General features: G+C 36.9%; 1 protein-coding gene across 1 annotated transcript in view; it reads left to right on the top strand.

The window, feature by feature from the left end:
* Positions 1-16,574, top strand: part of CTNNA3 (catenin alpha 3) — a 1,859,096-nt gene that overhangs the window by 932,023 nt on the left and 910,499 nt on the right. The window contains exons 8-9 of the mRNA XM_032138296.2: positions 6,375-6,455; positions 15,478-15,630. Of these exons, the coding sequence (XP_031994187.1) occupies positions 6,375-6,455; positions 15,478-15,630 (234 nt within the window). The remainder of the gene's footprint in view (positions 1-6,374; positions 6,456-15,477; positions 15,631-16,574) is intronic.

The following is a 16,574-nucleotide window of genomic DNA, read 5'->3' as shown; positions in this document are numbered from 1 at the left end:
CTGAACCTCAGTGTCTTCACATACAAATGTGTGTAGAGTTATTGTGAACAGCAGCTGAGACAGTAAGTGTAAAGTACTTATTGTATGTGGTAGACAATTGACACAATGTTGTTTCCCCTCACTGACTTCCAGACCTACCCCAGCAGGCATCTACATGGGGATGGCATCTTACTTTCCCAAACAATACAAAAGTTCAAGACATTTGTAGTCTTCATCCTACTTCCTCTGTTAGCTAAATCATTCTATTCTTATATAGTTAATTTTTAAAAACCTCATTTCAAAACTCAGAGTTAATTTTTGGCTTGTTTTGGTTGTATTTTCACATTATAGACCTTATTTCTGAAAGATCATTTAGCATGCCCCATCAGGTGTCTTCCTGACATGCCATTCAGTACAGTGGTATTCTAGAAGGAGAGATTTCATTTTTCTTTCTTATTCTTGTCTGTTTGTGTGTCTTTCATGCCTGAAAAAGGTAGACTAGAATCTGTGCCTGTGCTATGTGCTAGGCATAAACTATTTTTCAAGGAATTTCTTTAGAGAAGAACTAAGTTTAAGGGTATCATATTTCATCTTTTACCATGAAATAAAGATTTCCCATTAAAAGGAAAATTCATCATTTTAAAAGGTTGAATAAAATGGCACACATTTACAAAACAAAAATAAAACATAACAACAACAACAACAACAACAACAACAAAAAACAACAAAAAACATTTTCCTGCTGTTTGAATTCCACACAGGGCTCCTCTGCACTGATTCTCATTTGACTATGAATTAGATAAATTTTTGTTTGCTTTAAACCTCATCTCTTAGTGTTTGAGGCTTCATAGTTTATAAGGTGAGCATCATGGCCTCCCTATTTCAAATGTCTCCTTTTATTTTCAGCTTTGTATTACACACACATGTTTTGCATATTTTCAATGGCTGTTTATGCAAGACATTGTGCAATAAAAGTAACATATTATTCTATAATTCTTTCTTTTAGAGAACATGGCCCTTTCATAGAATTTTAAAGTTAGAAAGGAATATAGAAACAATTTGGGGCAAACATTCATTTTATGAGTTTGGAAATTGAGGCCCAGAAATGTAATAGGATCTGCCAAAACCTTATCCAGTCTTCCATTTCTCTATTTATTTAACAAATAACTGTTGAGCCCCTACTATGTGCAAAGCACTGTGCTAGATCCTTTGAGGGACAAAATACATGTAAGAGATTTTTATATTTCAAGGATCATACTGTCTAGTGAGAAAGACACATTCAGGTAAGTAATTAAGGACAGGACAAATACTAACGAAATGAGCTCTTTATGAGCCCTTCAGCAGTTCCCAGACTGAAATCATCATCCTTGTGTTGACCTGGCTTTCTCCTTGAAATGACAATTTCAGTTCACAGCTCCATCATCTAGCCAGTTGTCACTTCTGGAAACCAGGACATCAGCCTAGATTGTTCTCCTCCCTTCACCTGCCAGCATCTGCCAGTCATCCTCCTACCCAGGTTACTCATACAGAGTCCTTAAGTCTGTTGTTTTTCTTTATCCTGACTGCCACTGCATTAGTTTCAACACTGTTCCTCTCTCTGTGGACTATTACTATGACCATTTAATGCTTCTATTTCTGTTTGTCATCTCCTCAAATCCATTGTGCAGACTCCACAGCCAGTTTGATATAATGGACTGATTGTACCATTCATTTCCTTAACTTCTATGACTCCCAGTTGTCTATATGGTTAACCTCATTTCTCGGCATAGCAAAGACCTCCAGGATCAGGCCTTTCCTAACACTTTTACTAATAACCAAATAATCTTTAAGGACCTTTACCTTTGCTCAGGCTATACCTGTCCCTCATAAGCTTTTTCTCTTCTCTTCACCTGGCTGACTTTTATATATCCTTTAATACTCAATTGTTACCTACTCAAGAATCCTTCCTTCATCATTAATGAGAGTGCTGCTCTCATCAATCCATGTGTTATCCTAGGTACCTCTATAAACTACTGTGTTTATGTCTATCACTAAATTTGTGCACCTGAAAGGCAGCGACTAGTTTTTAGTATGGTGTCCAGCATATAGTAGATGATAAAGATTTGTTGACTATGTTGAACTATTTATTAAACCAAGTGTTATAAAAGAAGTATAAGAACTATAAGAAAGTATTGTGGAAGAGAGTCATTAATTGCAAATGAGAAGATCAACAAAGGCTCTATGTAAAATTTAGTAACTGAGTTACACCTTGAAAGACGTCCATAACCAGGCCAGGTGCAGTGGCTCATGCCTGTAATCCCAGCACTTTGGGAGGCCAAGGCAGGCGGATCACCTGAGGTCAGGAGTTCAAGACCAGCCTGGCTAATGTGGTGAAAACCCATCTCTACTAAAAGTACAAAAAAAAAAAAAAAAAAGCCAGGCATGGTGGTGGGCACCTGTAATCCCAGCTACTCAGGAGGCTAAGGCAGGAGAATCACTTGAACCCAGGAGGGATAGGTTGCAGTGAGCTGAGATGGCACCACTGCACTCTAGCCTGGGCAACAGAACAAAACATTTGGAAAGAAAGAAAGAGAAATAAAAGAAAGAAAAGAAAGAAGGAAGGAAGGAAGTCCATAACAAGAAAAGTAAGAGACAAGAAATGAAAAGAGAGGTATTTATACAAGCAGAGTTCTTGAGTTGTAATCATATTGCAGAGAACAGAAAAGACCCATTAAGGTGTCTTATTAGTGGTTAAGTAAATATGGAAGTAGATTATATGAGGCTTTGAACACAATGATCAAGACTTTGTTCTTAATTTCATCATTAGGGATACAGTGAAGGGTTTTAGAGCAAAGGAGGGACATAATTAGACCTTATGTTTTTCCACTAGGGAGTAAGCACTTTGAGGGTTGGGATTTTTTGGTTGTCTATTTCTTATTTACTATTTTATTTTATTTATTTTTATTTATATGTTTTTTGAGATGGAGTCTTGCTCTGTTGCCAGGCTGGAGTGCAGTGGCGCGATCTCGGCTCACAGCAACTTCTGCCTCCTGGGTTCAAGCAATTCTCCTGCCTCAGCCTCGCAAGTAGTTAGGATTACAGATGTGCGCCACCATGCCCAGCTAATTTTTGTATGTTTAGTAGAGATAGTGTTTCACCATGTTGGCCAGGCTGGTCTTGAACTCCTGACCACAGGTGATCCACCTGCCTTGGCCTCACAAAGTGCTGGGATTACAGGCATGAGCCACCACACTCGGCCCAGAATTTTTTTTTTTTTTAATAAAGTCTTTCTTGGCAGTTTGTTTACAGATGAAGAATGTGACTGCTTTCCCTATAGAGTGCTGACCTGTGCCACGTGAGTGTCTATCTGCCTAACACTCCACTGTAAGTGGTCCCTTTTCCATTAGCAGGGATTTGCTGACTTAATGGTGGCTTCTGTCAAGGATTTCTTTAAGGAGCAGTCTCTTTTCTGAGCACTTGGGGTATAGGCAGGTTCTGACTGTTATCTGCGGTTGTGTTTTAATATCCTGCCCTTTCCATCTCTTGTCTCAGAACACAGAATTCACCTTTAGTCCAAGCTCACTGATGATTTGTTAAGGCTTTGGAAAAAGAAGGAATGAGGGCCTTTAAGCAGGACGGGGCTATTTCTCCTTGCCTTATTTATTTTTATGCTATGCAAAAGGAATAAAGAGGCATAAAGTGGCTTGACTGAAGCCAAATAAATCTAGATAAATAGAGCAAGGATCCAATAAAAAGCTGGCGGTGAAAAAGAAGAAAGGTGATTGTGGTTGAGGATAGCGGATCGAGGGAGAAAAAGGCAAGAAGGGAGACCTTTAAACTTCCTGTCATGATAGGGACTGTTTATTATTACCTAGACAACGAAATATCTTTGACCCAGTGAAACATTTTAAAGTAGGGTTAAGCTCTGGGTAGAAATTAGGGAATAATTTTTATAGTTCCTATTGAATCTCTTTGTGCTGTCACCTCGTGTCATCCTTTATTTAAAGTTTGGTATGCTTCTGCTGCTAGCTCTGAGAAAGCTGACATCTTTTCGTTGTTCTGATGAATCACACCACAGAAGCTAGCGGGTTTTTACAGCCAACACAACAGGAGTCTCCCATATTATTCCTGATACTGTGTGTGTGTATGTAGGTATGTGTGTGTGCGTGTGTGTGTGTAGGAAGTCTCTTTGTCTGTCCCACTTCTGCCTCTTTTTTATTATCTCTGCTTTCATGAAGTGGAAAGCGATACAACCAAGAGCAAACACTGCATGGAACTAGAGAACAAGGACTGGGTTCTTTAGGTAAAATTAGAAACTGTCTGAGAGCTCATTGTGTATCTGTTTATGCCATTGTCCTATATAGTCATGAGTTAGCTCTTCATAATTCCCCAGTGCTAGCATAGAGAATGCTGGGTAGGAGCTGTGAAGGTAGCCACAACTTTCATCTGCGTAATTGCTGCCATTGCTCTGATATCCAGAATGTTATTAGTGCTTATAATAATAACATAACCAAATCTCTCCTGTTTCCCTTTTCTTACTTCTCTCTTCCCTAGACACAGTTTCCATGGTGTACACATTCCACAATCTCTTTATAAGAAACTAAAACATGGTAAAGACTTACTGGCCTTCTACTGTGTCTCCCTATAGGAGGCAGCTGGACATATGTGGTGCCAATTTTTGGCTGTCACAGTGCACCAGATTTGGTATTGAATTTAGCAGACCTGGATCCACGAATGCCAGATATCTTGCAGTGTATCGAATGATCTCCAATGATGGTCATTTTTCACACTTTAAATATCAGTAACACTGCTGCTGGGAAAATATAGGTTGACCTGAGGCTGAGGTAGATACCAGCAACCTCAGCTCATAGAGAACTTTAGCTGTGCCTTGAGGGCTAAATGCTAAAATCTCCTCCAGAGTCTCTAGAATGACACCTTCCTGGAAAACAGTAGGCTTCTAATCAAACTATGTTGTGTTTTGAATTAAATTGTTCATTTATAATCTAGTCAATTCTATTCAATAAGTCCTATGTAAGTTACTATCAGGAATAGAAAAAAATTAAGATATATTTGCTAATATCAAGATTCTAACAGTATTATAAGGGGGATGGACATAAATAAAATGATTATATTGAAAAACATTCAAAATGCTGTTGGAAAAAGGAAAAGTGAGAGTTTACTTTTGAGCAGGGTTGTTGGAAGAACTCCCTGTAGAAACCAGTGAGGAGTAGATAGGACTTCAGTAGGTGTTGTTTTAGAAGATGATCTCTGAAAGCAAATGTACATTACGTGTAAGAACTGGGGAGAAGAGACAGAAAATTATAGGAATATTGCTACTGTAAAGGAGAGTATATAGCAGTACATAAGAGTAAAAAAGTTGGTTAGGACAGAGTATAGAGAGGTTTTGAATTTCTTGTTAGGGAGTCCACTGCAGGGTATGGGTTTATATATGAGTTTAGTCATTGGGGAAAGTGTCAGACATGCTTCCTCATGGTTTATACTTGGCCTCAGTGTCCTTTTTCATTGAGTTCGTGCTATAACCCCCTTCAGTTATCAGCTGCTTAAACTTGCCTTCCTGATTTTCAAGGTCTCCTCTCAAGAGCCCTTTTCAGTTTATTAATTTAAACAGCAGCAATTTTCCTAGAGGTGAATCACATAATGATTTTTCCAATCTCTTTTATGTGAGATATCACTGCAAAAAGTATGATTAGATTTAATCCAGTTGTCTTGCACAAAAATAATATGTAGAAAATACCAACCAAGGTGACTCTCTGTGTGCTTAATAGCCTAAAGATTTAGGTTAAGGATATAACAGAGAGCTGTTCTGCTCAAAGAATAAAAAGGTGTTGCACAAATTATCTTAAAGAGCCAAAAACAGCGTCCAGTTCTTAAAACAATTTGTTCTTGGAATATTGTCAGCTAAAGTTTTGTGGTCAACTTTTGCAAATTGTATGAATTTGCACTGCATATTTTATTTAATGTTTAGCAAAACTCCAATATGGCTCTGCATAACTTACACAATACACCATGGAAATGACTTCAAAAACTCCCACAGAAGTTGACAAATTGGGCATCTAATGCTTTTAAGCTAATTGCATGCTTAGTGATTTAAGATTTGACTTGTTAAAAATGAAGATCAGAATTTCATGAAGATAATGCTCTGCCTACTGTCACACTGAATACAACCTAACTCCGTATCGGAAATATTACAGAAGCATAAAGATGAAAATAATGTGAGCTTTAATCACCATTCTACTTAGTCTTAAGTGAAATGCTCATGAATCATATATAATATAGCAGTTTTGAAAACTATTCTTGAATTTCAAGCTGTTATTTTCAGGAAATTTAGAAAGCAAATTGCTAAGTGATAAAGATTAATTGATACCATTTCTTATGTCATTTTTTCTTCTTTGCAGGCTGGAAAAAAAGAAAGGAGTAATACCCTGAATATTGCTTTAGACAACATGTGTAAGAAGACAAGAGACCTTCGCAGACAGGTGAGGGAAGAGAGAGATATGGAGTCAGAAACATAGGGGCTAAATGAAACTGTTACTCATTGCAGGCATATTTATTTCTTGTTTTGTTCCTTTCAAACTAATTTAGAACAGGAAAAAGAAGAGTAAATATATACTTTCCACATTTATATATTCATACCTCAAATGTTTTTTGTGGCAAACACAAAGCAGAGAAAGAATGTGTGCCTTATCAGACAGAATTACATTCAAATTCTGGTTCTGTCCTCATCGGTTGTGAGATCTTGGGCACATATTTCAGCTCTCTGAGCTTTGAATCTATAAAATGAAATTAATAATATGCAATAGGGCTGTGAGGAATCAATAAAATGCATGTAAGTGCCTGACCCATAGCAAGTTTTTAGGGAATGTTGATCAATTAATTCTATTACATCAGAGTTCATCATCCCAATGCTTAAATCCAAATGCTTAATTAGTAAGTAATTCAGAGACACTACCCATTCCTCCTTCCATTTTTTTCATGATACTTCAAAAATTAGTTTTTGTAAAAGTTAAGGCTTCTTTTTAACCTTAAGTCATCAGGAACATGGGATTAGAAAGAATTTCATTAAACAATTTATAAGTCTAGTATTATGCCACAAGTTAAACATTTTTCCAGAAATAGGAAGACTTAGCTATTTTCAAAGACATTTGCTCTTCATTCCTTTCCTCTGTTCAATAACCAGAGTTCTTTCTCATGCACCATTTTAACTTGGTCATCATTAACTCATCAAAAGGGAGAAAAAGCTTTTCAACTATGAGCTTTTAATGCAATATATTATCGTAGTTTAATGGCAAGATTTAGTAAAATGGCTAAGCAATCTTTTAATTTGGACGTAGATTTGGAAATGGAATAAATAGGGATCTCCAGCCGGTTAATAATAGCTGCATAAAAACATAATGTTCAAGTCTGTGAAAATCTCAGTTTCTCAACTTTATGCCCTTAATGTGAATTCTGTTTCTACCATTAACACTTGTAATCATGGAATGTAAGAGTCAGAAGCAACTTAGCACAACCTGTCTTAAGATGCAAATGAGAAAGCAGGCCAGTGTGGTGAGGTGACCTGCCTAAGAGGGTGGGGCACTGAGTCAGAACCTGTACCAGGACTCAGAAATTTATATCCTCAGAGCCATCCTCCCCTTTCGTGGAATGATCTCTATTCCCCATCGTCTTAAGGATTTCTACCCCATCTGCTTCACCTAGGACTCAGAAAAGTTGTTTCTATGAGCTCTCAATGATTGTGTCTCTCGTTCGTGCCTTTTCCCTCTATATTGCCTTCAACAACATTATGCATAAAGAGCTAATCTACATTTATACTTCCAAAGATTTTAGAATTATTATTTTTCTAAATAAAGTCAAGAAAATGCAATTACTTGTGTGTGGAATTACCAGATTTAGCAAATAAAAGCACAAGGCACCCAGTTAAATTTGAATTTCAGATGAACAACAAACATGGTTTGGTTATAATTATGTCCCAAATATTGTATGGTACATACTTATATTTAAAAAGTTGTTCATCTGAAATTCAAATGTAACTGAGCATCTTGTATTTTATACTGCAATCCTACTTGTATTTCCACCTCACTACCATCAGTGAGATATAGAAATAGCATTGGGGATTACTAATACTGTTCTTCATAGTAAGAAGATACTCCTATCTTATAGAAAACTGCTGTGCTCTGAAGGTATTAACATTCTGTATGGTTTCACAGGTTAACATCTCCATTGTTTCAATTTTCTATCAGTGTTTAACAAACCACCACAAACAATAGCAACCATATTTGCATCTCACAATGTCTTGGGTTGGCTGGGTGTCAGCGGGGTCGTTTTCTGTATTGTTTTTACTTGTGGTTTTCCACGTAGTGGCAGTCAAATGGCAACTATGGCTAGATTTGGGACTTGATGTTTGGAACCTCAGTGCTTCTTCCTGTTCCCTCTCTCGATACGGTGCCTAATGTTTTAGGGCCCCTCCATGTGGCTTCAATCTCTAGCAGGGTAGCCTAGATCTCTTTCATGCTGTTTCAAGTTGCCAAGAAAAGGGAGATGGAAGCTGACAAGCATTCTTACTGCCTTAGCTCCAAAGTCAGAGAATGCTATTTTCTCTATAATCCGTAAGTCAAAAACAGTCAAAAACCCTGTCCTAGTTCAATAGGAGTAGGCAGAAGCTCTATCTGTTGTAGGAGAAGTGGTATGTGTGTACAGGAATGGATGGAATTGTTAGACACTATCTTTGGACACCTCCATGATCTTCTGTTTTGATGAAGTTAGTTGCTATGATTCTTTCTCATTATCCTCAATTACCCTCCCCCTAGTACTTTATTTTTTCATTCTGATCTTTACATTTTTGGTAGAAGTCATAGTTAATTAAAACAGCAATATAAGTTATCTCTACTTCTTATTCTTAAGAAGTTTATCCAACAGTTGTTGTAAGCATCTCACATATAGTTCTTCTCACAGGAAAGAGAAAGCACTGCCCTTTACATGTTTTTCTTTGGAGTATATAGTGTTCATTGTTTGCTTTAGAACTGGTTTTATCTTTTAAAAATTTTTTTAGTAAAAAATAAGCAGAGCCCATCTTCCTGCCCATTCATCCTTATCCCCTTTCTTAACCATGGCCTATCAGTAATGCAGAAACATTTCAGCTTCAGTTCAGAGGGTGATTGGATTTCTTCCAAGAGGAATGACAGAGATTGCTTAGAAATATCTGAGGAGAAGCGAATTATAGATTTGAGGACATCAAGATGGAATGTTCTAGGAGGCGAGAGTATTTATTTGTTTCAATCTTCTTCCTCTGTGACTTTCTTGCCTGTTTTACTAGAGAACAAAGACAAATGTTCTTGGCTTGGTGTTCTAGGTTCTCTGTGATTTGGCCCTGACTTAATCCCCATTATTCTTAATGTTCCTTTTCCTTCAGCTCTCCTTCTCAGTGTTGTGTCTTCCTCATCACACCAACACATTAACCTGTTTTCTTTTCTCTCTTTTTTTTTTTGTTTTTGTTTGAGACAGAGTCTCCCTGTACCGCCCAGGCTGGAGTGCAGTGGTGTGATCTCGGCTCATTGCAACCTCCGCCTCCCAGGTTCAGGTGATTCTCCTGCTTCAGCCTCCTGAGTAGCTGGGATTACAGCTGCATGCCACCACACCCTGCTACTTCTTTTTGTATTTTTAGTAGAGATGGAGTTTCACCATGTTGGCCAGGCTGGTCTCGAACTCCTGACCTCGTGATCTGCCTACCTCAGCCTCCCAAAGTGCTGGGATTACAGGTGTGAGCCACCACGCCTGGCCCACATTAACTTGTTTTCTGATGAAAGAATCTACTTGTTATTTACTAGAATTTGCATCACTTCCCGCTCAAATACACTTGCATCTTTGTACATATGACTTGTACAGCTTGATGCCCTCTCCACTCACTCTCCTTACACACAACCCCAACTCATAAGCAACTAAATTCCAGAGTAGTGTAAATGCTATTGCTTCCATGAAACCTTTGCTGCTTTCACCAGCTGGAATGGACTTTTTTCTTCCTGGAACACTTACAGCATGTGCACTTCGATTACAGCAATGATTATATTCTTCTATTTTTTCCTTTTGTAATCAGTTTTCTTCCCACTGCATTTTAAGTCCTTATGATGATAGTTATGACAACATCTCTCATTTACTAAATGCTTTGCAAAGCTCCCTACCAAGCATATTCATTACATTATTGATTTTTATTCCTAAAACAATAAATAATGCCATGGTATTGTTATCTTTGTCCCCCAAAATGAGTTGACATAGCAAACATCACCCAGCTAAGTGATAGAGACACAGTTCTAGCCCAGGTGCATCCAACCCCAGCCCATATGTGTAATCACCACACCAGGGTCTAGGGATTATGGCCTATTCACTTTCAGAACCTCCCAGTGCCTAATATACTGATTTTACCATCATATGTTATTTTCTTTATTATTTGTTTTAAATGTCTTTTTAAAGTTAAATTTTCTTCTTTCTTTAGCCTCCTTTTCCATCATTCATTTGAAAACTGTATACCTATTGCAACTCTCTCAATAAAAGGAAGAAGACTTTTTAAACATCCTTTACTTTATTAAAAAAATTTAAGCAACAAATGTATCTTATTTCTATTTTACTACACATACTAAAAAATATATTTGATTTCACTAAAGGCAGGCTAAAATTTGTATTTGTGTATATTAAGAAAAAATGTCTTTTATTTCATAAATATCAAAGTAAAGATGAAGTATGTCAAATGGGATTTTGGTAAAAACAGACAAAACAAAAACTTGATTAATTCTTTAGTCGCTGAGTTTCTGATTTGTTAGGTCCATCTCTCTTCCATGTTGCATAGTACCAGTTCACCACTCAGAAAAAAATATGTAGGCTTTTATACCTCCTGGTCATCATCCTTATCATCAAATGACATTGTGTATCCACAAGAGACAAGTTTCACTAAACTTACATAGTACATACACAGTGAAATAATTATTAGCTGATTTAATTCCAAGCTTTGAAAATCACATTTTGCTATTTGATTTAAATTAAAATTTCTTTTAATTTAAAATATTTATTAAAACTTAAGTACTGTTAATTTATTAAAATTTAATACAATATTTTAATTTAAAATATTTTAATCTAAATGTGTTTTTCTGTTTCCCTGAGGATGATTCCTTTCTGAAACACTTTCTCCCCTTTCCATTCCCCTTCCCCTCACAATTTCATTCTTTCTGTTCCCTTACTTGGTGGGGATGGTGGGGCTTTTTTAGACTTTTCACACAGGACTTTCACTTTGGGCTTCAATTGTAGGGATATATATTATTTTCAGATTCCAAACCACTTACATCAGTAGGAAATAGAAAAATTGATGTCTCAAAGCCTTTTATTAAACTGTAGTGAGAAAAGATGAAAAGCACCTCAGTTTGGTTTTGTTCTAACATCTCTCATGCCTGGCCACAAACAGGTATTTATTGAAAGTGTGTACCTGTAATTCCTATTGGCCTCCCACTAACTTCAGGTTTTAGTGCTTTGGCTTCTATTTCTATATTTGCATATTGGATTCTTCTTTAAACTTTTTGTGTATCACCCAACTGAAAGGAATGCATTGTGCCACTGGGCAGGAAAATAATATGGAAATAAATAAGATAGAGGCTACTTTGCTATTTTATGTAGGTATATATGACTGTACAATTTAATGAAAACAATCCCATATGAATATGTCAGAACATGTAACAAAAATTGCTTAGCATAACATTCTAGTCCTTTCACATCTTGTCCCTACCTACATTTCTAGTCCTATCTCATAATAATTCCTCTTTTACAGTGAGTATAATTCAGGACATGGCAGAACAAAACCCAGTGATTTACAGAGCCAAGGTAGTAGAGTATAATTAGCAATGAGTAATTTACATAAGACATTGGAGTCTCTTGCTTGGTGCATGATCAAACAACATTAGTACCAGACAAAAGTACCTGTTTAGGTGGGTTTTCCTAAAAGCAGTGACTAAAACTAGGACCTTAGTGCAGGTCATTTATTTAGGAGGTGATTCCTGGAAGCAACTGTTATAGAACATGAAAAGCGAGGCAGGGAAAGAGGAAATGATATGCTATTGAGATTGCCGCTGTAGGCAGTGAGAGCTTGAGGCTCTCTGAGAACTAACAGAATGTTTCCCGGAATTGTCTGACTAATGGATGGAGGCTAGGAATTTTATGCGGTGGTTCCTATCCCCATAGGTTGAGGGTTTCCCCCAGTGGTGTGGACAGTGAAGAACTTCCAGGCAGTGTTTATGCTGGGTTGAGAACTTCACAGAGACTTGGAACAGGCCCTGAGACAGAATAACAAAGAGACACAGGGAAGGCACACAAGAAGCATGGAATGTCTTTAGAGGACATGGAACTGTTCCCCCCAGCAAAAGCTGAAATCAGAGATAGATCCAGAGGATGAGATATAAGGCACCAAAAGTCTATAATGTAGTTCATAATAGTGAAGGTAAAGGGTCAGGAACCAGCAAGTTAGACAGGGACTGTTGAGGATTTTGTGGGTTGGTTCAATTAGTTACACTTTGTTTTTTGCATGGATTAAGATGATTTCGGTGGGAGAGATACCTCCCTACCTCTGACCATGTGCTAGCTCCTAAAGGTTTCATTCACATCCAGCTCAAGTCACTGATTTCTGGGCATTTCCTTCCGTCATGGGATGAAAAGATGACAAAGGTTGGCACAATGTGAGACAATAGTTCTTTTTCACCTCTTATTCTTGCTTTGGCAATAAATCAATATGTATTTCCAGCAAAGCAAAGGGGAGTAATAAGACTTTTTGGCTATAGTTGCAGATGGGAAATTATAGTGAAGTCCTTTATATGAAAAACAGTCACTCTTTAAACATATATCTCAGAGTAGTAAATACCAAGTCTTGCTTCTTCATGTCACAATCAAATTATTAAAAACAGGAGTTTATACTCACTGTTTTTACCGCCTTATCTCTCATTCACTCTTCGAACCATAGCAATAGGACTCTTCACCCCACTTTTCCACTGAAACTGCTGTTACCAAGTTTATCAATAACCTCTTAGTATTCAAGCCCAAGGAACAAGTCTCATTCCTTTTTTAAAAAAATTTAATTTATCTTTAAAATTTGACTCTTTTTTTTTGCTGTCAGTCTCTGAGTTTTTCTTTATTGTAATTTTTAATGTATTACTGTAATATTCACTCTTCTACTAGATTATAAGGGATCATGAATTTCCATCTTAACATTTCCTTCAATACCTTTCTCTTGGTAGAAAGGTGAGGAAATGGTTTCCAGAAATATTTACTGAATTGAATGAAATCATTTACACGGAAGAGAAGATTTAACAAGTCCATGATGTGAATATTGTAGTTAGTTTGGTAGGATAACTACATTTGAAGAGCACTAACACAGAGATATATTTGAAAGTTTGTCTTTTAGTTGTTGGTAATTTGTCTCTTTGTTTCTTGGCTATTATCTCAGTCTCTTTTTAGGCCCTATTCTTTAATCGTGATTCCTGTAAATGGTAATGTTTCCTAAGAGGTCCTTTGTGGGTCTCTTCACTCTATATGGTCTCATCCACACTCTCCGCTTGAGTTAGTTCCCATATGCTGGCCCTTCATGGGGCCACTATCTCTAGTGTAGATTTCATCTGAGCTTTCCTTCTACATGTCTCAATTAGAATGAAAGAAGAAAAGAATAATCTACATGTCCCAATTATGAAGGAAAGAAGAAAAGAATAAAGGGGAGGATAATCATTAAAAAAATGCCCCCACTCTGAGAAATTAGAAGGAATCTCTACTTTTCTCTTCAGTATCTGAAACTTACACAACCTGTAGTTCCCAGCTCAGATAAATTTGTGACCTTATGCCTGACTTCCCTGATGTACCTCCTATAGACAGCAAACCCATTATTCACTCAGTTAAGGTCTCCCCTTTGCCTTGTAACCCCTTAGCACTCTTACTTTGTCCTAATACATGCTCAGTAAATATTAATTAGTTGCCACTAGTAATTTGCCTTTCTGCATACTAAGCAGAATCCTTCCTTGGGGAACTTCCTGAAGCCTTTCTTAAATTGTTGATAGTCAGAGAATTTCACGATGCTTCTGAGCAAACTCACTATTTTGGGCAGAGATATTTTTCTTCCAGAAACCTGTAATTATTACGGATTTATTATTCTATGATCATTATAGAAGACAGTACTTTCTATGTAGCTCTATCATTCAGCTCTCCCAAAATGTATTATTATTCGTTCCCAAGTAATCTAAAACTAGACTATTGGTTTAAAAAAATATTCTAAAATATAACTTTCACAGAAAAATTACATTTTTCTGTCTGATAGCTATTTATCTTTTTGTTTTATTGTACAGAGGTTATTAAACTATATGAAGAGATTGACTCAAAAACCTTTGGGCCCATTTATAGTCATTTACATTGTTAATGAAACATTTCAGGATATTATGTTTTTTTTTTTTTTGTGGGGGGGAGCGGATGGAGTCTCACTCTGTCGCCCGGGCTAGAATGCAGTGGTGCAATCTCAGCTCACTGAAACCTCCTCCTCCTGGGTTCAAGTGAGTTTCCTGCCTCAGCCACCCAAGTAGCTGGGAGTACAGGGGCCTGCCACTATGCCCAGCTAATTTTTTTATTTTTAGTACAGACGGGGTTTCACCATGTTGGCCAGGCTGTTCTTGAACTCCTGACCTCATTATTCACCTGCCTTGGCCTCCCAAAGTGCTGGGATTACAGGCATGAGCCACTGTGCCCGGCCTGATATTATGATCTTTAAAGATTCGATATTATATAAATACAATGAATTAATTTTTCAGTGCAGTTTTAAATCTCAGAAAATATCTGCTGACTAGAGTAATTGCCTAATAGTCATTAATAAGCTTACATGTAATCTAATTTAAAAGAACTAATTGTAGCAGAATGTTATAGTTGTTTAATAATTTAAGGTGTGAGGGCAAGAACAATGAATGCAAATGGGGAAAATTGGACATCAAACTCATTTATTATTCTTCTTGCTCTATTAATCTGTTATCAACTGGCATAATCGGTGATCTAACTTGGCTTAATTACTATGAAGTCTACAATTTAGCTAATCAGAATTTATTATCAGTTCCTCCAACAAGGTAGAAAACATTCTATAATTTGTAATTATGAAAATACAAGATGTACAATGTTATTTGTACACACACATAAATATTCTAATAGCACAATTTCTTTGAGCAAAAAGAAAGTATTACCATTTTTAACTCACTTCCAGGTTAAAAACAACTTAAGAAAAATTACTTTTGAGAGGAAAGGAACTATTGCTAGATGATTTTTCTTTGCCTGGATATTTTGTTTTTTAGTTTCTTAAGGGACATTCTTATATATCCTTAAGTATTGTGATTTTAGGAATTGTGCAAAAATGAATAAAATGAGTTGTGTAACTACTGAAATTGTAAGAAAAGGAAACACAGTGAACTATTTTCTGGAAAAAAAAACCCTGAATTTTTCATTTCTTCTCAGCTCCGCAAGGCTATTATAGATCATGTGTCAGACTCTTTCTTGGATACGACAGTCCCTCTTTTGGTTCTCATCGAAGCTGCTAAGAATGGCCGGGAAAAGGAAATAAAAGAATATGCTGCGATATTTCATGAACACACCAGCAGGCTTGTAGAGGTAAGCATGCTAGAATTGTAACTCACTAAAGTCCAGGAGAATGAGGCTCCCATTCTCCATTTATGGTTGAATTGTACCCAGATAAAATCTTTTGACACCATGTTACAAATACAGCAGAGTCTGGCCAAAGTAATATGAAGGTGTATATGTCCGAATGTATAGATCACTCCACATTGGCTTGTCTTTTTTTTTTTAATACATATTTTATTAGAGCTTCACAAAGGAACTGGCTAAATGCAGATACTTTGATTTATCCTTACAAATATTTTCTTCCCATTCTGACTTAAAAATATCAAATACTCTGTCACATATTATTTTATTATTTCTCTGCCGTCTTTTTGTAACTGCATTACTCTGTCAGCCTTTCAAGTCGTATTTAACTATGTAGCATGACTACAGAACAAGAATATAGGAATATACAGGGTAGAGATATCCAGGAATAAGTAAGTAGGGGTAGTGAATTGGCTCATGTCCCCACAGGGGCAAAAGAAGACAATAAAACTATTATTCTCTCTGCTTGGAAACTAGAGACACGGGAATGCACCATGATTTTTGGAGCAGGATGGCATATTGCTGAAGGAGCTGTGAAATGCTGATCGCTTCCCAGGAGAGAGATAATAGAACTTACTGTATTATGGATATCAATAACACAAGTATATTTAAGAGACAGCCTGAATGGAGGAATTTCTAATACAAATAACATCACAGTATTCGCAAGGCCACAAACCAGTGGCAAGAAGTGGGAAATGTTATTTACTAGATCCATAGAGCTGAGATGATATTCAGTATGGCTCATACTCATCAGCATGGCTGCACCAGTTGTTTATGGCTGGTGTCTACTCTGGTTGTCAGTGGCCATGCCATATGGGTTATTAAATGTCTTGACTGCCACACCTTCCTATACCAGTCATGAATTCTGTGGTGAAATATGTTTTTGTGGCCCA

This window comes from Hylobates moloch, unplaced genomic scaffold (genome assembly GCF_009828535.3).
Source record: "Hylobates moloch isolate HMO894 unplaced genomic scaffold, HMol_V3 SCAFFOLD_3, whole genome shotgun sequence".
In the NCBI taxonomy this organism is placed as follows: domain Eukaryota; kingdom Metazoa; phylum Chordata; class Mammalia; order Primates; family Hylobatidae; genus Hylobates; species Hylobates moloch.
Note: the sequence above shows the minus strand (reverse complement) of the source record. Positions and strands in the feature narration are given on the sequence as shown.